Raw genomic sequence first — 23,665 nt, 5'->3', positions numbered from 1 at the left:
AGTTTAGAAAAGGTAATGCCACTGGTCATGAATTCTTTAACCGTGGAATGAGGATTCGTCAAGATAGACACTTAGAAAACATGAATAATTTAGTACGGTAATTAATTTTTAAATAAGTTAATGAACTTTGACTGCTTAGGATGAGCTTCAATCAGGATAAATTTCTTTTTCTTTGGAGGGAATAAAATTCAATCCAAAAAAGTTTTTCCTGAGACCGAGATCTACAACTGCTGAAAATTTTATGGTCATCTGACACGTTCGGGTAATGAGATATTCAATTTTTCAACTTCAAATGGCTCTACTAAAAACTTGTCATTCTGAAATAGCATTATGGAATGGAAGCATCGATATATGATCTATTAGGAATTAGGACACAAAATGGTATTTAAACCTGAACTCAAGCGTAGGGGAATGTTGGCATGGTTCGCACAGAGTGAACCTTCAAACAATGCAAATTTTCTCTTTATTTGCAAAGAGCTAGGTCGTCATTTCTTAGCCATAAGATAGATAATTATTAACCTCATGAGACGAGATGACAAATGGTAAATCATCTCTTTGCAAACAAGGAGAAAGTTCGCATCGTTTGGAGGCTTACTCTGTGCGAACCATGCCTAAATTCCCCTATATGTGTGTTTTAGGGCAGAATCACGCTGACAATAAAATGCTCACCGTATTTCGTTGATTTACGCATTTTCATTGCAATTCTTACGCAAATTCTCAATTACCGTATTACCTTATCTCAAACTCGGTGGCACTTAGTGAAAATAGTTTAAAAAAATTGAATAAATAAAACGAAAATTAGATAAACGGTGAGCAAAAGGATTTTTTTTGCTCCAGTTTTTTTTGCTTACCGTTTATCGCATATTCGTTTTATCTCTTCAGTTTTCTTATATTATTTTCACCTAGTGCCACGGAGTATGAGATAAGGTAATATGGTAATCGAGAATTTGCGTAAGAATTGCAATGAAAATGCGTAAATTAACGAAATACGGTGAGGCTTTGACGGTGAGTATTTGACTGTTAATGTGATTCTACTCTTAAAGTATCGGCAGACCCTCAAGCTCTCAATAGTTTTTTTCCGATAAACTGGGAAATTGTAAGTTAGTCTGATTCAGTTATCTGTTATCTTATTTTTGAGTGTAAAACACACAAATTTGCTAAAGGATTATCATAGGGGCTTCATGTGAGATTTTCATAAGCTGCATTCGACTTGGTATTTTCAGATAAGTGTATTTAATGTGATTTAAACCTTTACAGTCTAGCGAACTGAAAAAATATACTTTGAATTTGAATTTGTACATAATGGAGGATACTTCACTTCCTTCCTCATATTGTTCAAAATCACTCAGTTACATTTTCCGCCTAAAATCCATTTAATCCTCAAGATATTGACTTTATATATAACAACAATATAATAAAGTGTTTCAAAATGAAATTGAATTTTCAAAAATTGGAATAGACCGTAAAAGCATTTTCGTATATGGAGGAAATACCCTTCTGAAGTAGACATAATTTTAATTTCAAATTGAACACAAATTCAATACCTAACTCGGTACTTGCTGCTGATAACTTTGTGTTTATCAGCATTAAAATATGTACTACATAAATATCGCATGAATGTGGTAGAGAGGTTCCAGCATTTTCTGCGTATTTTCCATGAATAGACTTAAATGAGTTTGTCCTCTCTTTCATTAATATAAGCACAAATTTATGTATTAATTTTCCCAATAGAGAGGTTTATAAAATTTGTGTAATATCTTTCTTATCAAAAATTTGTTATCAACCTTTACCAAAGTATATCCTTTTAACCCTTTGCGACTTTTCAAATTCCAGTGTATGTCAAGGTAATTTTTGCTAAATTACATTATGTAGCATTGTGTAGATATTCGAGACGATTATAAATAGATTTATTAGAGTAAGTTGGATGACCAGGCATTTTCACCCATCTCCCTTATTTTACTCATCATATTTCTGGGATAGGTGCAATCAATTAACTTTTTTTTTTATCTTCAATCATGAAGATGAGCGTTTTTGCTCGTTAACCATTATTATGGAAAATATTCTACCGGTCGATGTGAGATAACAAAAAAACCCGTGTCTATAAAATTACAATAAATCCGATTTAGAAACTTTTTTCCATTGACGCTTCAATTTCTGCTGAGAAAATACCTTTCTACTCTCTGAAGCTTCTAACAACGCATAGTCATTGTCTAAAGTTACATTGAGTAGATATAAAAGGGGGGCTTGCGTTGAAATTTCATTAAAGAAAATGAGCTTTTCTTATTTTGGCTCTCACTTACATCCACTCAATATTTAATTATGCCTTCTTTTTGAGGGTCATCATGCTATTGAAAAATAAAATTAAAACTGGTATATTGAAGCCATTTTAAACCAAAACTGCGCACAAACGAAAGGATACAGTGAGAAATTGCAGAAGTTTACTAAATCAATTAAAAGTTCATTAAGTTTTCACACCATTTACTCAATGTCTATTGCACCTATAGCTTCAGGAATCTATTATAAATTGTAAGTGATATAATTCTTTTCATTTTTTTTTTAAATTAAAGATAATTTAAAAATCGATAATTTCAAATTGTTGCTATTCTTTACTAAAATTACACATGTGAATAGACTTACCAAAAGTCCTCAAGATGAACCTATTCTTCTTTTTTTTCGAAATAAATTGCTTTTTTTCCATTATTCAAATTTTTTGTATACAATTCTTTCTAAATTTCCTCGCAATTTCCTCTTTAATTTAGATAAAACAAGAAGAGAAAAAATATAATCAAAATATATTCTGTAATGCCAATTTTCAAGATGATTCTCTTTGTCCTTTTGGGTAATAATGTGGAAAGATGAAATGCTTCAAGGAAAATTCGCTAAAAACTGTTCTTTTGAGCATGGTTTAATTTACGGTTGTGCGAATGAGAAATCAAGGATGTCATTGAGACATCTTCTTTGTGCGTACTGCATTAATTTGTCTCTCTTTTATTGGAATTCTGGAGGAATAAATGAAATTTTCAAGTGGCAAATACATTAAAAAAGTCTATTATAATCCCTAAATTGTCTACGTGTCTCAGATGTAATTTCAGTATCACGTTAACTCAATTTTCCATGTGAGAAAGCAAATATATTATTCAGATTTAATTCAATCATGCAATTTGATTTTAAGGGAGAATGCCAAATTTTTCATTTAACCCATAAAAAAACGTGGTTTGTTTATTCTAATACTGCGGACGTTTTAACACATTTGCACTAATGCTAAATATAAAGGTCTGTTTTATCGTATACAGCATTTTAAATTGCTGTACACGGATAATTTGGAGTAATGTGGCATGTTTACATTTTCATAAAAGTAATTAAGCCACTACAGGCACCCTTTCTGCTTCCAATCCTTTCTCCTATATTTGCATAAAATGGAATAGAGAAGGCAAAAGTGTGTAAATTAGGGACATTTGAGTTGAATATTATACTGGTGTATTCAAAGAGAGAGAGAGAGTAATAATTGAATGGAACTTAAAGTATCACAAAAGGGAAGTTTATTAAATAGCATAGGGGAATGTTGGCATGATTCGCACAGTGTGAACCTTCAAACAACGCAAATTTTCTTCTTGTTTGCATAGAGCTAGCTCGTCATTTCTTTGCCATAAGATAGATCATTATTAAGCTAATGAAACGGGATGAGAAATGGTAGGTCAGCACTTTGCAAACAAAGAGAAAAATCGCATCGTTTGAAGGTTCACTCTGTGCGAACCATGCCTACATTCCCCTAACAGCAAAACTTGATGAAGATAAAGGCACGAATATTATAGAGGAGGGTGAGGTAGTTTCAGAAAGGGGTATTCTCATCTTTCGCAAGTCAAACCTTTTTGACTGGAATAGATCAAAAGTGTCATGCTACTGCAGCAGAACCTGATCCCTATATCCCTTAAGGGCCAAATAAATTTAGTCCAATTCTTGAGAATATTTAGGTTATAAAATTTGGTAATAAAACTTTAGGCAATGGAATGCAAAAGACCTCTAAGCGATGATCCTGAGTCTAAATATTCTCGAGGATCAGCTTGAGTCTATTTGCGCCTTTATGCCCTAGATATACTTACGGTTTAAGCCGAGAGACGACTTAGTGGAAAATGATGGAAATGAAGTTTAACCATTATTTCAAATATAATTATGCTAAGCCGTCTCTCGGCTAATCCTCAGGTCTGTCAAGGCCTTTACTCCGGTAAGGTAAAGTCCCCTGTAATCGGTCGGTTCCTCAATTCGGTTAGTGAGCTCTCCAGAAAGATCCCTGTTGACTTAAGAGGGATACGAACCCGGGACACTTGCATCATAGAGCGAGCGCTCTACCCTCTACTCTATTAACGACAATTTATGGCATAAAAGTCTAAAGAAGATCAAAGATAGGGGAATGTTGGTATGGTTCGCCATTTCTTAGCCATAAGATATATAATTATTAAGGCCATGAAACGATATGAGAAATGGTAAGTCAGCTCTTTGCTAACAAAGAGAAAATTAACATCGTTTGAAGGTTCACTCTGTGCGAACCATGCCTACATTACCTTATAGGAATTTGATAAGTTTCAAATTAAAACAATTAAGGGCAGAATCACATTGACAGTAAAATGCTCACCGTATTTCGTTGGTTTACGCATTTTCATTGCAATTTTTACGCAAATTCTCAATTACCGTATTACCTTATCTCATACTCGGTGGCACTAGGTGAAAATAATATAAGAAAATTGAAGAAATAAAACTAAAATGCGATAAACGGTGAGAAAAAAAAACTGCAACAGAAACTAATCGTAGTTTTTTGCTCACCGTTTATCGAATTTTCGTTTTACTTCTTCAATTTTCTTATATTATTTTCACCTAGTGCCACGGAGTATGAGATAAGGCAATACGGTAATTGAGAATTTGCGTTTTTTTGTTTTCCCTCCGAGGCCAGGGACTTCTGGGACTGCCCTAGTAGTTCCAATAAAATGTAAAAGCGCATAAAACCGAAAGATACAATCAGGAGAGCCTAGACCATTTTTAACCGATTACATGTATTTTATTATGGTTTTATGTGTAATTATATAATTTCGGGTACAGTAGACTCTCGCTTAATCGGCTCTTTGTCAATCGGGCGCAAAATTTTGTTGACAATTTTCACGTTTAATTATGTAGCAAATTTGCTCAAATTCGGTGTAGTTCCTCTTATTTTATCATGATTCTTTATAATTAAGCGTTTTTTGTGGAATTTATAATGATTTTGATGCCAAAATCTCTCGATATTTTGAATGACATTTTGCCCCATGTGCCCGATTGAGAAAGAGTCTACTGTAAGTCCTCGTAGATGTTGGTCTATGCGGACGACATCTATATCATGGGCCACTCCACACATGGGGTTAAGGAGACTTTCGTCGAAGTCATCGTTGCAGCTGAGGATGAAACTCAACGTTAACGAAAGTGAAATGAAGAAAATTGTCACCATCAGAATGTCACTTTGGGTGAGTGGAATTTTGAGTCAATGACTACAAATACCTCGGATCGGTACTCACGACGGGTAAAGTCGGAATAGAGGTTAACGGGAGATTCGTGGCAGGGAGTAGATCGCGATCAACAAAGATCAAAATACACATTATCATACTGAAGCTAGGCATAACGGATGATCTGGAAACAGTACCGTTGACGCGCATAGAGACAAAGCTGCTGATCTTTGAGAGACGGGTCCTACGATGAATCTACAGGACTTTTCATGAGGAAAATATAGGGAAATTCCGCACAATAAGGATAAACCACGAACTGGGCCAACTTTATGGAGAGGCCGACATTGTGGCCTCAAGAAGATTGAGCTGTCTCGATCATATTTGCCGAATGCCAGAGGAGAGAATATCCAGAAGGGGATAATGTCATATGACAAATTTTTGTGGGAAAATCCGGGAGCAAGACAACATAAAAGCGCAATGAGCATAGAATGGCCATTTTAAGTTCCACTATGAAGCTTCATAGTAATTGATATAAGTCGGATTTATGATTAGTTTTTCCGGATTTACCATATAAAAAAATATAAAATTTGTCATATGACATTATCATACTGCTACAGAATTCCCCTACAGGAAACTGTAAGAGCGAAATCCAGAGGGGTCGAGCAGGAGGGGGCGTCCCCGGACGAGATGGAGAAACATAGTGGACCCTCAAAACCCTGGGGTGCTGCGACGCCGGTGGACGCTGGCTTTTTGGATCGTTTGGAATGGCGATGTGTTGTGCAAGAGACATTATCTCTTAAAGGGACGTAAGTGGCCACTTAAGTGCAAGAGAAATGTACTATCTTAATTTAGTTGGCATAAAAAAAATTATAAACGTCGATAAATCTTAAGAAAAAGCTTTAAGTGCCTGTACCTTCCCCACTCTCCTCTATGTGTTTAAAATTTTTTAGATAATGCCCCACTGGATAGAGCCTCCTATGGTTATGCTGCGAACCGAGTTAACAAAAATCTTGCAATTAAGAAAAAAAAACAATACAAAAAAAATTGTATTCGAGTTTTTGTCATCTCGTACTATAAAGTAGTATGAACATTATGTGACATAGTTCCTCGAAAATGCGAGAAAAAGTGCTGACTGACTTATAGAGCTTTAATATAGGACAATTAGAGAGTCTGGATCTTAAGAAATAAATAGTGTAAAGAAATTCTTCTTCAATGTTCACTGTTTTTAATTTGTAGAGAGATAGATTCCAGCTTTGTGGACTACTTGAAATTACTGAGTTGAAACATTCCAGGAATTTTCTTTTTTTATTCTTTCAGAGTTTCGGTTGATGGAAACGAAAAAAAACCATAATAAAATCATGCTCAAACAAAATAGAGCTGAGCATTTTTTATTTCTTATTAAAATTTTATTTAATTGGCGTTAAATCTCTTTCATTTCTGCATCAAAAGAATTTTATTTATACGTAAAGCAATAGAAAATCTCATAATACTACTAGGTACCTTACAATAGAATAGTTTGTTATCAAATTCCTTGCACAATTGAGATGGATGATGCTATATAAACTTTCTTCTCTAGGGCATGTGGTAGAAGGTGGTAGTAGAATATTTCTTGGATATTGAGTTTTCAGATATTTGATGAAGTACAGCGATATGAAATTTAATAAATAGTGAAAACTCTTGTTTATCTGTATAGTTTATCTATTGATACACTCTGTAATTGCAGAGATGAAACATAAATAACTGTGTGAGAGTTGTTGTATAATATTAATTAAAGGGGATATTATTTGTGTTCAATATCAATATTGAACATTAAATTGATCTGTATAGCAAAAATCATTGAGTTCCTGACCAATAGAATTTCATAATGCAGTGTTCACCTGTCTATAGGTTACCTGGTTCAAAAGTTAAGTATCAGTTATCTTATCCCTAGACCAATAGCCATGGGGGTGCTCTAAAAGCATAATCGGAATATAAATTAGATTAGTGACCTTCTCAATTCACAACTAAAGAGGAAAATTTGTGACATAAAAAGTGGGATTTTGTAGAAAAAGGCGGATGAAAGTTGTAGTAAATTTTTCCAGGCTATCTAACACGGTGACTTTCTGGGAAGCAAATGAATCTCATGTATCTCTCGGGAAAATTTCGAGTACCGAAGCAATTTGAATATCTACTCTTATTTTATAGGAGCTTTTCCGTCCATTTTCGAATAAGAATTTTGTGGGTGTATGATGTAAAGTTTGTCCATAAAAAAGTTTTATAAGCTGTTTCTGATCCTTTAGCAACTTCTGCACAATGTGTCATTCTCTTTACGATGTCCTTTATAAACTCCACCATTAAATTATTTTTAATGTCCATATCTTTGTAATCATGTTCTGAATTGCTAAGATTTTCTTTCTATCATGAATTTAATTAGTATTTTAACGTTGTTCTCAGACGGTATTTTAAATACATTTTTCTCTCTCTCAAGTTCAATAAAGCTCAATTTATTCTTTGCTAAGTATTTGTTCACGTGGCTTCCCTGGAAACGTTAATTTGAACCGAGAATTCTGTACCATAGCAATATAGGTATAGAATATACTATCCCTTGAGTAATTAAGGGATTACATGGTGTAAATATGAATATTTTGAATACCTTTGATGTATATTGCGTGTATCAACTCTGGCTTCGAACATGAGAACATCGAGGGGTCCATCAGGCTCTCGTAATTCCCGTGAGGTCCTTATGTACAAATACGAGAGAATTGTAACAGGTGCGCAATACCTGAAATATCCAAAAACATTGGTGAATATTTGATTTCTTATTATTTGCATTTTGAAACTCAGATTGAAAAAAGCTCAAAAAAAAAGAAGAGTAATAGGGGGAAGTAGGGCACCTTTGAATGCGGGGTAGGGGAAAGTACTCTCTCTTCGAACGTTCATGCCTTCGAATAATGTGTATTTTCTTTTATTTTTCCTAAAACACTTAGGGGGAAGTAATGGGGCACCTTTGAATTGGGACAGCTTTGAAATTGGGCTTTTCTCTCCTATTTTCAAATGGAATTGAGGCTTATCATGATGAAATTTAGCTTCGCAATTGGTTTGTTGAGCTAAATTATATAATAATAATGTCTAGTTTCATTTAAAAATAGGAAAAAAACTCAATTTCAAAGCTGCCCCAATTCAAAGGTGCCCCACTTCCCCCTACACATTTCTATTAACTATTAGTTAGCTTATCATCAATTGACAATTATGTAACAATCATGTTGAAATCTTTTAAGAAACGTAACAGAAATTCGCATTATTCAAAACCATGAACGTTCGAAGGGAGAGTACTTTCCCCTAGCTTTGAAATTGGGATTTTTCAACTATTTATAAATATAATTGAGCCTTACCACGATATAATTTAGCTGCACAAATAGATTGAGAAGCTAAATTACATTATAATATGGTTCAGTTCCATTTAAACACAGGAGAAAAATCCCAATTTCAAAGCTGCCCCACATTCCAAGGTGCCCCACTTCCCCCTACTTTTTTTACAAGAGGTTTACCAATCAGTGATTATTTTAAATATTCTGATTTTATATTCTACTGAATCATTCACACATTGGTATATTGAAATTTAGATGAAATTTCAGTATTAACTAATATTTTAAATATTTAATATTTCATGAACAATTGACTGGTCAAATACAACTAACCAAAAAACTATTGAATCTAATCAATACATGATTTTGATTCAAATCAGGTGGACTTTTAAACAACTTTAAATTGGTGAAAAATCATGATTAGATCCTGACATGACATTTCTGCTATGTCTTCATTCAGTAATAACGAGTCACATTATGATTTTTCTGAGAAAAATGTAAACATATTCATGAAGATGTACGCTTTTATAATATAGCATGCATATCATGTCAGATACAGAAAAATACCACAAAACATTGTCAATGTAATTTATTCACATACAAAATGAGTAGAGTATATCATCTTAATGCTTTCAAAAATGCTATTTTTGTTTTCTTTTGAGTTGAACAACCAAAAAAACCCAAAGTTGGGTTATTCAAAAGGACATGCTTTTAATAATATTAAATGAAAGTCTTATTAAATTCATCTATTGGCCATCAGGAAAATTCAAGTCTATTTTTGCATTTTTAAATGGAAAAATAATATTTGGAATTGGATCTTCTTTATCTCTTTGTTTCCTTAGATCGTACACTTTTGTATGTGACTAACAAATATAGTCTTGGTCATCCTTCTTTTAAAAGTTACTTCAAACTGAATAATGGTAATATAGGGGAAACTGGGGCACAAGCAAACACGAGGTATTACCAAATGCTTATTTTTATTTCTAAACTACTTGGACTATCTTAACCATTTCTTCAGTAGTCAAGCATCCCTATAGCGCCTATAAATTTCTATAAGTCTTGTCCTCTGAAGTCGAATATCTGATTAAAAATCTCAGTGTTTGGTGCTACCCCGTGTTTGGTGGTGCCCCAGTTTCCCCTAATATTTTTCTGATTGATGTCCCTATACAAAGATTAGTACAATTTTGGGGCTGTACTATTCCAATTAAAAATGAAAATGTTTTTTTTTTAGTACATGACTGTTCTCAAGTGTTTTCACAAAATCGTAATGGTACCTGTCACGATTGTTTGGTGGTTTTAAAACACTAAAGAAAAAATATTTATTTATTTCGATATACCGGGCTTTTATTGCCATTTAGTACATTGTTCAGTTTACAATGCATATGAGAAATATGTTCATTGAAACATTTTAATCATTTGCACCGGGTGGGATTCGAACTTACAACTATAACCGTCTAACCGGGGGTCAAACCCCCCAAAAGCCGAACGCTCTTACCATTTACACCAAGGACCGCCAAAAAATAACACTAAAGAGGATTGGGGAAAACCGGGAAAACAGTAGAGAAAGGAACCGACTCAAAGGAAAGTCCCGTAAAGCAGAAGCACTTAAAAACATTTAGGTACTAAAAAACATGGACAAATCGGGTCAGGGTTTTTCACAATCACTACCTTTTTACACAGAGTTGGACAAGTTTGCACCATGACGGGCAGTCGGCATTTGACCGTCATGGTGCAAACTTGTCCAACTCTGTGTAAAAAGGTAGTGACTAAAAAACATGTTCATTTAACTCCTCGAACTCAAAGAGAGAGCAGTTGTATAATCCGCTTTTTTTTCAACTTATGTCTGCATCGGTCTTCATCAGTAATGTATCGGGTAAGCACCAATAATTGACTTTTTTCGGAAATGATTTTCTTACTTGACCTTAAGTTTATTCTCAAGCTAGATTTCAAACGGTAAGAAATATAGACTACCGGTCTTTGATGACCCCCCAGTGTGAGTTATTAAGTTAATAATATCTCGGACTGTTTTTTTCTTTTTCGAAAACCATGTTTTTTAGTTTATTTCAAAACGGCACTATATATTTCTTCCATTTTTGAATATATTTTAGTGGGAGCCTAGGCGCACATTTCGTTCCAAAATACCAATGAATTATTGAAAGTCAAAGTTCAATCATTTTGAAGGGCTCATTTTTTAACCGATTTGGTTAAATTTAGATTTTTTGGAGAGATATTGAAATTTCGAATCTGGCTATATCAGTCCTGATCCGCAATGAACTCATCAAGTAGTGATAGTTCTTGAGACCATCTACTGGTGGATCTTGTGGTGTGACCACTGGGCGGAATTTCTTTGATTAATTTCTTTCTCTTTCTCTAAGTGCTTTTTTTTATTCGACTTTTTATTTTTGTTTTACTTTTTTCCCCTTCATATAGTAATTTTTTGGTTATTTTAATTCATTTTTCGATTGATATTTTTTTCATTTCTTTACATTAGTAAACATTTCACAGATTTTCGCTGGCTTCTTCTTTTCCTTATTTTCCTTTCAATATTACTTTCTAATTCATATTTAATATTTTAATGATTTCACGGGAAATTTTGTCTAGACTTGTCGACTCTATATTTCAAGATTACTGTTTATGTCGCTTTTTTCTATCATGGGATCTTGTCCCAAATGGCTTACAGCTTAGTACGACGAGCTAGCCATTTTTTATTATCTCTCACAATACTCCAAAGCAGTGTAGTTTCAACAGTGCAGAATTTTATCTTTTTATCTTCATTATTTTTCTCAATTATCTTTTTTAATTTGTTTGTAATGTGTTAAAAACATTCTAAAATGTACATTTGTTAACCAACTTTCTAGTTCAAAATTGCTTTCTGATTTATGAATTAATTTAATCGGTATTAAACCGGTATATACCCAAAAATCATGCGAGAAGTTAATTCACGGATAGCTTTATCTCGTGGGTTTAAGCACCTGCATCTACGGTAATAATTTATTCAGTTCCAGATAACTTTCTACCATCTCACTAATGTTGACAAGCCACTATCACATATACATCATACACATTTTCAATTGCCTATCCCGATAGGGCTCGGTGGCCCAGAACATTTAGTTTAGCATCCCACGTCTGTCGATCTTCTGCCACATCAGGAAGATTTTAGGCTTCGATCTCAAGGCGTTCCGTGGCAAGATCCTGAATTTGATACAGCCACCTTGTCCTAGGTCGAGGTCTCCTCACAATGGCTTGCATAGTTTTTCTAGGGAATTCCTTTTTCTTTCATGCGTTGAACATGACCATACCAACAGTTTCTAATAGTTTCTGCAAAAATCGTGCCGATCTCTCGATTTGATAAGAACAGCTTTTTTCTTCCTAGTTTTGTAAAAATCGTTCCAATCTACTTATTTCTATATAAATCGTGCCGTTCTTTCCGGTTGTGTTAAAATTATGTCGAACTCTATCTCTATCAATTTCTGCAAAAAATCTTCCAATATTGTGATTTCAGCAGAAATGTTTAAGATATTAAGGTGTCTGTTAAAATCATAATTGGTTCTTCATTTATGGAAAAATTATGCTGTTCTTTCGATTTTCACAAAAATCGTGTCCATCGTTCCGATTTTTGGAAGAATCGTGAAGATTTTTCGATAATTTTGTAAAAGTCATGTTAATTTTTAGGATTTGATTCTTGCACAAAAAGAAACCCAAAACCTTTCAACTTCGTTATTAGGGGAAAGGCTCATAATTTTGTCCAGTTTATTATTTTGGACACTTTGAGGATAAAATTGGACACTAAAAATAAATTGATTAAAATGATGGATTTTTATTCCAATATTTGATGAATAATGAATTCTATCTAAATATTTGGTCTTTTTGGAAGATTTTAATACTAAATACGTTAAATTTTGAATATGATTTGAGTTGAAATTACTTTGTTGAATATTCAGTGTGAGCAATTGCTTACGAGAAATATGACAGATCTTCATGTTTACTTCAGTCAGCTTTGGTGAAGTACTAACAATGTTTCTTCGCTTTTTTTGAGTGATATCATTGAATATTCATTGAAAATTGTGTTGTTTCGCGTTAGTAGTGATTTGTACCTTTGACCTGAAGTGAGATTTGCCTTGTGAATTAGATTTTTCGTGAGAAAAATGAGAAATTTTCTAAGACATTTACCAGTGAGGTGATAGTCCTTATTTTGGACAGGTGTTTTTCTCACGAAATTTCGTGAAATTTTAGCTTTTTTGATGACAAGGTTGGACAAATGCCTGGAGAAACAAAGGAGCATCATAATTAACCGAGAATACTAATTTAAAACGGATAATAATAATATTAATTTAATCGGTTTTTAAATGTAAATTTAAAAAATAATTTAAAATTTTAGGGGATTAAAAAACAATTTTAGCGGTACAACTTAAAGGGCATAACCTCACACTGATGAGTTTAAGCGTATTGTAAATTTTTTTAAAATGCTGTGTCTATTGAAATATAGAAGGATTTTATACATATTGCTATCTATGTAGAATTCGAGTAATGAAAGTGTAATTTTAATTGAAATTTAAAAGATGTATAAAATAAATTTTAATTTGAACACAGTCTAATAAAACTTCATAGGTTTTAAAAGCTTGTAGAATTAACAAAGAAATTATATGGTGACAATCTTAAGAAAATTATGGATTTAAAAACATTTAAAGTACTATTAAAATTACTTTATTTCTTATATCTTTAAATTTGTTTGTCCACTTAGTTACAGATAAGTAGTAATATAAATTCAGTCTTTTAAATTTTCTTTTATTATGTATAAAATTTCGGTAAAGATATAATCCCGACGGTATTTTAGTATGTGAAAGCTCGCAGACTATGTATAATTCATATTCTTGTATATAGTGTTAATACTCACATTATAACAAAAAGTCCTCGCATGTATTCTTGCATATCGTCCACGAGATTTACAGCGCAAATCCCAACTCCTCGAAATTGTTTCAGATACATCTGCAAGGGAAATATTAAAATATTCAAATGCTGAAAATTCAGAGATTTTTTTCAGATAGGTTTTTAAGAGTTTTGGTGGATTTTTTTTTTATCACGACACAACTTAAATCAAACCTTCTTTAGAGCCATCCTTGAATGGACGTTTGAAAAATTTACATAAAGATATTGAAAGGGAATCACAAAATCGGTAACCGTGAATTTTTTTTCTTGTACCTCAATTGAATTTTAAAGTTAGGATGTGTATTGGAAAAATGAGTATAATAGAGTTTAGGGTAAAATTTGCAATTCAATCTACAACTTTGTCACAGATGGTGGAAATCAGTGGTTGAATATTTATTATATTGTTGCATGGTGTTATTGCAAAAGCAACTTTATTTTGGTGTATTGTAGCCTTTGCAGAAAGATGCTGTTGTAAAAGCTCTTTATTTGGACATTAAATTCGGGATAAATGGAACATAACACTGTGTTTTATTAATGTTTTTGCAAAATAAAATTCGTGTTCATTAAAAGACAAGTCCCATTAATGACATATAATTTCTGTTTGGTGGCTTTGGTCAAACTCATACAGTAAATACTAGGATAATGATGAACCATAAATGGTATTAATGTTGTCCCAGAAAAATGTACAGGCAACCTATGCTCTTAGTCGTCTTAGTTTATTACATTTTGCGGGCATGATGAATGGTTAAAAAATCCTATGCCAGAATAACATAATAAAATCCTTCGCAGTGTTTTAAAATTAAACACATGTCAAAAGGGGTGGTAAAGCGTTCCAGCTTTGCAAAATGCTCGAACCTGTGACTTTGGCTACGCCCTAAAAATTGGTTGGGTATTAATTAATTCAATCAGCGAAGTTGTTACGCGATGCAATTTATCATTCAGCTCATCGTGCTTAGGGGAAGTGTGCCAAATTTCGGCCAGCTTCTAATTTCGGCCACTTTAAGTGTAATTTCGGCCATGGAAATAAATTAATTAAAATTATGTATGTTATCTTCGAATAGTCAATGAATTCATTTTGCTATTAAATATTTATTCATTTTAGGATGTATTAACACGAAGACCGTTAAATTTTAGGAATAATTTGAATTTAAATTGGGTTGTGTGAAAAGAATCTTACAAAAAATGTGACAGATCGATTGTGTTTCTAGCAGTCTTGCGATTTGTGGTGAAGTGCAGAGGGTTTTCCTTCTGTGGTTTTCATGAAAATTGATTAGTTTTCATTAGAGATTATTTCAGTTAATGTTAATAGTGAATCAATCTTTAAATTTCGGGTCAAATTTCACAGCTGGATCCTGTATTTCGCGTAAAAAAGTATATACTTTGTGAGCGTCTCTCCGGTGAGGTAGTGTTGGATATTCCGGCAACATCTTTGGCTTTCCTAAATTTCTTATTCAATTTGTGTTTCTTTTTAAATTTCTGAGTTCTACAATGTCTAGAGAAAAAAACATCGCTTCTATGAAAAAGATGATGATGTGGAAAAGGCCTTGGAAGAGTTCAGGAAGGGCAAATTGCTACGGAAATCTGCACGAAAATTTGAGATGCTACTCTTTAGGTTTTCGGGACAAATTACACGGAAGATCTCTTGGCTTGTAGGTCATTTAAACGTATTAAACTAAATATTAAACTCGTTCCGTTTGACGTTTTGAAATTTTCTTTCCGTTGCGTCACAAAAGGTGGTCAGAAAAAAGGTGGCCGGTATTTCACTCAAAGTGGCCGGAATACTACCCAAAGCAATGTCCATATTATTATTAATTTTTCAATATTTTAGGAAGTGATTTAAAGAAAACAAAGATGATAAACTAGTTTTCAAGGTTCCACACAACCTTCCCGAAAAGGAAGTAACAAAAAATATCAATATGAATTAAAATTATTGCATTTCAAACTTAGGACTTCGGTGCTTATATGCAACTATGCCGAAATTTGGCACACTTACCCTGTGAGTAGGAGCTTTCCACAAAGATATTTTTCACTACGTCGTGATAGAGTTTGTCCACTGGCGTGCCCTTTAGGCACTTTGTTACTATACAGGTGGTATCGTTAAGAGCAAAACCACTGAATACTAAGATTTCTAATCATGGATAATCATATAGATACATAGGGATGTTTGTCCACTGAGGAAATGATCGTCATAGTTCAAGTAGTTTAGAAATAAAAAATCACTGTTCGGTGCTGCCCCATGTTCGGTAGTGCCCCAGTTTCTCCCAAATTACAACAATTGGTGACCAAAGTGACGAATTGTTTCGTATTTGGACAAAATATCCGCATAGTGAAGATTAAATAATAAATGTCATAAAAAAGAAGGTCGTCTTATGGTTCTTCTGAAAAAATACTTCTCCGGTATCTCTTACCATTTGGATCTTATTAGTTCTATCTAAAGGTAAACAGGTAAACGAACAAACAGTATAATTTCAAAATAATGCAAAAAGTGGAAATTCCAAGATGTGAAAAATTCGAAGAAATTCTTTTATTATTTGAGGAGTATGAGCAATGAAATTGAATAAATGTGTGATATACAATAAAAGATTTACGTAAGCACAATTTATATTTTTATTATTTGTGGTAGATCCTTTGTAAGAATTTTTCATTATGTCAGAGTGGGATAAGCTGTACACAAAACTGACCCATTTCTTAAACACACTTCCATGAGTTTTTTCATCTTGAGCAAACTCTAGCATCAATTGCGCACTTATCATTGAAATTCCACTTAAATTGATTAAATGTTGAGGCTTTTCCCTGGGCTTTTCCGTACACACATTTATCACTTATTTTATTAAGTCACCGTTATTATCGCAGAGAGTACATATAATTCTGAAATAAAAGCTTGTGGTACTTCTTTTTAAAATTCTATTCAAGTAACGTCAACAATGCATTGATGAAATTTTCATGGAATACCAGTTGAATTAAGCAGAATTGTAAATTTCAAGCAAAACTAATGCAAACAACAAAAGGGTATATTCATTATGTTGTTACGAGTTGAAGGGTATGTGTTTTGTGTGAACAACGAGAGTAGAAGAGGTAAAAGTGAATTCATCCCAAGTTGTTTTGTGAAACTATCATTATTTAATAATTAGTTTATAAAGTATTCACCATTCTTGAAACTTTAAAATATCAGACGTGGTATCAGTGTATGAACATTTATGAACAAACATGTTGATTGTGATACATTTCTTAAATAAATAAAGTTTAAATGAATTGTAACTATTCGTTCTTTACCAAAGAGCAATTTATGTTTTTATTTCTTTGCATTTTACTAAATAAAGGAATCAAGTTTATTCAATAAATATTTGTAAAAAGTAAAATTATGTGTATTCGTCAGTAGACAAAAAGTTATTTTTTAGTAAGATGTCATGCTGTTTATATGGATGTAAACTATTTGATTCATCTCATCCTTTCGGCCGTAGCCAACTTTAGAGGCCAAACGGTTAGAGATAACAGGGTTAACGATTCCGGACCTATGATGGACTCCTAATCCTATACGAGTAAACTAAAGGATCATTAACATGATCATAATTTTTATCAGGGATCTTTCCGAGAAAGTGTCTTGCGCCTGGAAAATTCCTTGAAATTTCGGAAAAAATCGAGTGCCACCGGGAGTTTCGGAATTTTTAGGAACTACTTTTGGGAACTTTAAAGATTAAATGGGACATAATGCGACTCGTTGTAAGTTTCAAAATTAATTAGGTATCTCGAAGAGCCATAATAAATTTCCTGAAACTTTTCAAAATATAATGGATTTAGTAAACGAATAAAGAATGTGAAAAATATTTCCTAGTTTGTTTTTTAATAGAATTATTATTCTTATGGCAAAAACATTTGTGCTCAATATAAAAGGGACAGATAATCCTAACCGGCTTATGTAGGTGAGATTCTTAACGTGAGCTAACTCGGAGTGCATGCAAATTCGATTTGATGCTGAAGTAGGGAGACGCCATTCAGTCATCTTGAATCAAATTCGTGAAATTATGCAAATTTTGTATTTAAACCAAAATATCAAGGATTTGGATGAACTGACAGAAAAGTGATATATGGGTGAAATGTAGACCAGAATGTTCTCTATAATTTTCCCATAGAACATGATCTCATCGATTACTCAGAAGCCAAGATAAGCGAGGTTTTTTGTTTCTTAACTCGTTTTTTCATCCAGAGTGCCCCAAGTAGTCATTTGTTGAGCTTCAACTATTTCAAAGAATTGTTGTATTTTGTGGGACTTTCCATTTAAAACCCTATTTTAAGTGTCTTGGTGGAGTAGAGGCAGTCAAATTGGCATCTGAGTGATTTCAAAGCGTTTTTATGGGAAAAATCATTTTTTTCACACTTAAACGGCAAAATCGGAGTGATAGCGTAGTCTGAGCGGAAAATGATGTATGGACGAAATGTAGAGACAAATGTGTTCTACAATTGTGTCGAAGTAATCATCAAAATCGGTTTAGCGACAGTCGAGATAATTGAGGTTATGTGATATTGAAATTGGTTTCTCGACTGTGGCGCCCCTGGTGTTGGTCCCACGAAGTTCAAATATTCTAGAAAGTTGTAGCATTTGGTGAGATCTTTCGTTTAAGCCCTCACTCATCAAAATCGGTCACATAGAACCGGAGATATGATTTTTTGAATTTTGTGAACTTTGACCCCTCATATCTCCGGTTCTGTTTTAACCACAGCGCGCATACGCACCATTTTGGAAACGTCCTAGACTGGACTACAACATACTAAAATTTCATTAACTTGCACAATGCCGTTTTTGAGAAAAGTGACTTTGAATTTCGATGAATTTTGACGCTATCACAGCGCCACCTGTGGTGACTTTTTGAACTTCCATCTGAAAGTGCTCATCGAGACGAAACCAAAAAGGTAAAATTTAGGTCGCTATGTTAATTAGAACCGGAGATAGAGGCCGGTCAATGTTCGAACTTTGACCCCTTATAGCTCGGGTCAGGGGTTTTAGATCGACTTAAGGTTTTTTTTGTTTGATAGGTATAATCAACGGCTACAACATACTAAATTTTCAGCCCGATGCACAATGGAATTTTTGAGTTATTTAACTTTTAAGATTTAAAAATTTTCTTTTTAATAATAGCGCCCCTAGCGGTGGTTTTATGAACTTGCGATGTTAGAAGGGGAAGTGGCATTTCACGAGAGCTTTCCAAAAAGCCCTCACTTTTTAAATTCTGACAATTAGAACCGGAGTTATGGCCATTTTAAGAAATTTTTTTTGGACCCTTATAGCTCGGGTCAGGGGGGTCGGGGGACCTTAAGTTTGGTATTGATGGAAAGCTCTAAGGCCCAGCTATAACATACTAAAATTTGAGTCCGCTGAATGCCATAGGGGCTGAGCTATTGAGAAAATAAAAAAAGGGGGGTCTTCAAAATGGCGGAAGGAGGGGTGGGGGGTGGGGGGTCTATGCACCAAGTTGCAATTTTCACCCGATATATAACCTTTGCCGAAAACCGCAAGTCGATATCTTTTTTAGTTTAGGAGCTATTAAGCTCCAAAGAGCGGCCGGCCGGCCGGCCGGCCGGGAACGTAACTTAGCCACATATATATTCGGAATCAGGAAGTGGCGAAACACATTTTGGCCAAATTTGAGGTCGATCGGACGACATGAAATTTTGTTAGGATTATAGTAGGTGAGATTTTGTTAAGAATCTCACCTAATATTTTACTTTTCCAATAACAAAATGCAAAAATGGTCAGAAATTACTTAAAATCACATTTGAGATATCACGTAGTTCGTATTTTCTTGGTTTTTCTTTGCTTATAAATGGTAATGCACTGAAAATGTATTATTGAACATTTGAATATTGAGAGATAAAGATAATTTTTATTTATCTACTTTTTCTTACAGGTAAAAGTGTACCGAGGAAGAGGCTTGGAAGAGCCGTAGCCTCTCTATGATAGTCTTTTTTTTTCAAAAATTACAACTTAATATAATATATATTTATGAGCACCTAAATTTAGCTCACCTAGCCTTGGATCTTTTCACCCAAAAGAAAGCGTCCTGACTACCTTCAAACACCATTTGTTAAATTTTCCAAGCTTTTCGAAAAGTCGAAAATCACTTAATTAATCGAAAAATGCATTTAATGGTGAATTTCTAAAAAAATCTAATTAAAAAAAAATTTTTTGAGTCTCAGGAAGTTTTTGATTTATTAAGAAAGCTACAAAATCGTCTTTGATGAGCTTTTAAGGAATCTCTAGATTTTCCCATTTGCCCTAAAATAATCAAAATCGGTTTAGCATTACATTTTTTTACATTTTTATTTAAGAAACTGTAGAAACGATCTTCAGACCCTAAAAAGCATTTGCCATTAAATTTTTTTTCGGATTTTTTTCCAAGAAAGGGTCATTCAGGTTTTTTTAAGCAATTCAGGTTACAAAATCCATAGATATAAATTTGATTTTTGAATATATAAAAGAACATTTTCATTTATCAGATTTTGGATCAAAGAAAATGGATCATAAATATATAGAACTTCGTCGAGGTACAGTTTCTAAGTGATTTTTTCTAAAATATCTGAAGATCTAAGGTCCTCTCATTCTTCACTAAGTTCAAATCCATTTAAAATTGGTTTTTACGTTTTTTTTTTGAAAACTCTTGTTCTTTATGGAAACGTTTCTTTGGCAGACAATCCACCAGTAATGGTCTCTTTAAAATTATCAACTGATATCATTTAAAATTTACCCCCTATCTCTCTGTTACAAAATCGTAGCTAGTTTTTGCTACAGATAATTATATATTATAACCAATTTTATTGCCACATTTTGCCCCACACTTACACCTTTTAGTATCAAATGTTACAAATAATTTGTAAATCTAACGGCTAAATGATTTCATACGAGTATGAAATAATATTTATCTTATAAAACTGAATGCTATTTTCATTAATTCCGGTTAATTTAATAAAACACTGAAGTGCTTTACCAACAGTCCTGTTTATTTGAACAAATTCTCTTTAATAACTTTCTGTTGATCTCAATTTGAAAGTTAGTCCCGCAGGGGAAAAGGAATGTATATAAAAATGGAGTTTTCTAATTGCTATATTTGTATGCTTTTATTTACAGAGTCCCCGTTCGATTTAATTTGTGATTAAATTCTCTTGTTCAAATACATTTCAAAATAAAATTGAACGAAATCAATGACTCAAGGTTAAACATCTTTTCCAAAGACTCAAAATTCTCTCCTTAATGTTTTAATATCTTTGTGCATGCAATTAAGAGTTTGATATTGAATCCCCATGATTTTAATAATAATCATATTATATTTCACACCGCGTGTAATATCCTCGTACGTTAATGCTATCAATATGATAGAGCTATACTTTATGATAAATTTTGATATATATTTCACCCCTTTTATGGCATTAAAAGTTCATTCGTGGTATATTATTTTAATAAATGAACAAAGTATAATATGGAAATACATTATGTGAAATATCCTATTACTTTTCAACATTTCCCACATCCTCTAACACTTTGTCTTTTGTTGTTGTGTAATTTTCATCATTACATTCTCACGCCTTTTCCATCCTGCCAAAATGTTGGCAAACACCGCAAACACCAAGGAAAATACTAAGATTATAGAAGTCAAGCTGAGTTTTGATGAGTGTTCTTGCCTTCATGTGGGTGTTCAGGATTGAATCCTTGTAAAAACTTAATCAACTTTCACTCAAGTATATTCTTTTGCTTTGGCTTTTCTTATTACATAAAACATGTTGAATTGAAATTCTTCTGTAGATATAATAAAGTAAATACTTATTATGGGGAGAGGTACCAATTGACTGTATATCACTCCCTCTCCATTCTCATTAGTTTTGTTTGTTTTACTTTATTATGTTAGTGAGAATCATATGAAATGTTGGTAAGAAGTTTCTGAGGGAAATTGGGAAAATCTGTGCGTTAGAGTTTAAGAGAACAAGAGGTTTTCTATGTTCCTTTTCACCAAAGACAGGCAGAAAGTTTTAGGTGAGAATGTAAAAGCTGGAAAAATTGTAGCTACGGCAAAACAAATTCCGTGACTCGACTGCATCAAGAACTTTGGCACTTTATTCTATACAACTAAAGAAGATTTACTCTCTTGATATTTCAGTCGTTTTTCCTTCTTCAAGACTAACATGCCTTAAATGCTTCAATAAAAGTGCTCAAAAGACCATAACATCTTTACAACTCTTCAAGATACATGGAATCTTTTGCATCAGTTTACTTGAAAAATCTTTCCAAGAATAAATCCTTGGGATTCACAGTCCTTATCCATAAAGGATGATTCTTTGGGCATATAACTTTTATAGCTAAGGTCTAGCAATATCAATTTATGTAACCAAAAGTGCTTATGTCAATTTACAGATGCATATAGATATGGAAATTTAAGCATGATGCTTCTAACTTGAAAGCTCCCATTTGCGCAAGAAATAACATCAGCAGAATGGCGAGATAAAGATTTAGAAGAGACAAGTAATAAAAAAACGATTTATATTGTAAAAGGGAGTTAATATCTTACCCCAAGATCCAAATATGTTGTATAAATTGGATATGGAAGAGCAATCACCATTCCAGCTAACCACGTAGCACAACTGCAAACGAAAGCTGGTAAACGAGCTTTTAGCGGGTCCATAAGCCACCGCATACGATCCCACGCTATTAGCAAATGTGTTATAATTGCCACATGAAGAGGAATATCCTGGAATAAAATAAAATGGAAGAAATGTAAATTGTAAAATCATAAATATTCATGTATTAATTATTATTTTATTTGTTCAGAGATTTAGCAAACAATTAGTAATTTGTTGTGGCTTTTGTTTGAGAAATACATGTAGGGGGAAGTGGGGCAACTTTGAAATTGGATTTTTTCACCTATTTCTAAATAAAATTTAGCCTTATCGTGACATAATTTATCTGCACAAACTGATTGAGAAGCTAAATTTCATTATTATAATATGGCTCAATTTTATTTAAAAATAGATGAAAAATCTCAATTTCAAAGGTGCCCCACTTCCCCCTATGATAAATCAATGTCTGATGAATTCCAGAGTCTACAAACTCATTAAAAATATAATTAATTATTGACATATGGCTTCAATTTAAGGCAAAAGAATTATATCCGTAAATTCCACAAAATAATAAATAAAAGCCTTTTCACATGAGCTGTTGTATTTTTCAAAAACTAAGGAAATATATAATAAAATGTAATTCGGAATTATTGTAGGGGAAAGCGCGCTATTCTCGGACGACTCAAGCTTCGAACAATTCAATTTTTCTCTATGTTCCTTATGGATTTCACCCCATAGGGTAAATTAAGCTAATTCAAAACCTGCTCCAAATGGAAATTTTTTGCTACTCCAAATGGAAACGTCATTGTTTCCATGATAAATACAATACTAAATCATTATATTTATATATTTTCTTACCACAGCTTCATTATTTATTTAATTTTCCTCCAAATAATGCGAAAATCCATTGATATTCACAAATTTTAAATTGTTAATTACTCAGAAAAATTAAAAGTGTACATTTTCACCATCGAATTTTTCATCGATTGATCATGTTTTCCAATGAAAAACACAATAAAGTGACTGTTGTTCATTCGTTTTGTTCAACATTTATGTCATATTTCTGGTTAATTTTAGTTAAATGAAGTGTTATCTTTATTGTTTTCAAATGAAATAATTACATATTTCGTGAACAAAAAGGGTTTTCCTGAAGTGTCTGCAAATTCTTCAATAGGAAACCCTGGAAATATGATTTTTGGAGAGATTTTCATATTGTTTTAGATGGGAAATGAGAAATGACCAGGAATAAGAACAAATCAAGAATTTCATTTCGGTTTCATTTACACTGTTTGTCTCCAATTAGAAAGTTTCCCTTGTCTCCATTTG

The 23,665-nt window shown here is 33.0% G+C and overlaps 1 protein-coding gene across 3 annotated transcripts in view; it reads right to left on the bottom strand.

Moving 5' to 3' along the window:
• Positions 1-23,665, bottom strand: part of LOC129807235 (orexin/Hypocretin receptor type 1) — a 56,864-nt gene that overhangs the window by 12,818 nt on the left and 20,381 nt on the right. For all 3 annotated transcript variants that reach the window (XM_055856373.1, XM_055856375.1, XM_055856374.1), the window contains exons 3-5: positions 22,291-22,470; positions 13,707-13,798; positions 8,101-8,229 (exon numbers count right to left, since the gene is read on the bottom strand). In XM_055856373.1, coding sequence (XP_055712348.1) covers positions 8,101-8,229; positions 13,707-13,798; positions 22,291-22,470 — 401 coding nt within the window. The remainder of the gene's footprint in view (positions 1-8,100; positions 8,230-13,706; positions 13,799-22,290; positions 22,471-23,665) is intronic.

This window comes from Phlebotomus papatasi, chromosome 3 (assembly GCF_024763615.1).
Source record: "Phlebotomus papatasi isolate M1 chromosome 3, Ppap_2.1, whole genome shotgun sequence".
Taxonomy (NCBI): Eukaryota; Metazoa; Arthropoda; class Insecta; order Diptera; family Psychodidae; genus Phlebotomus; species Phlebotomus papatasi.
This window is presented reverse-complemented; position numbering and strand designations above follow the sequence as displayed.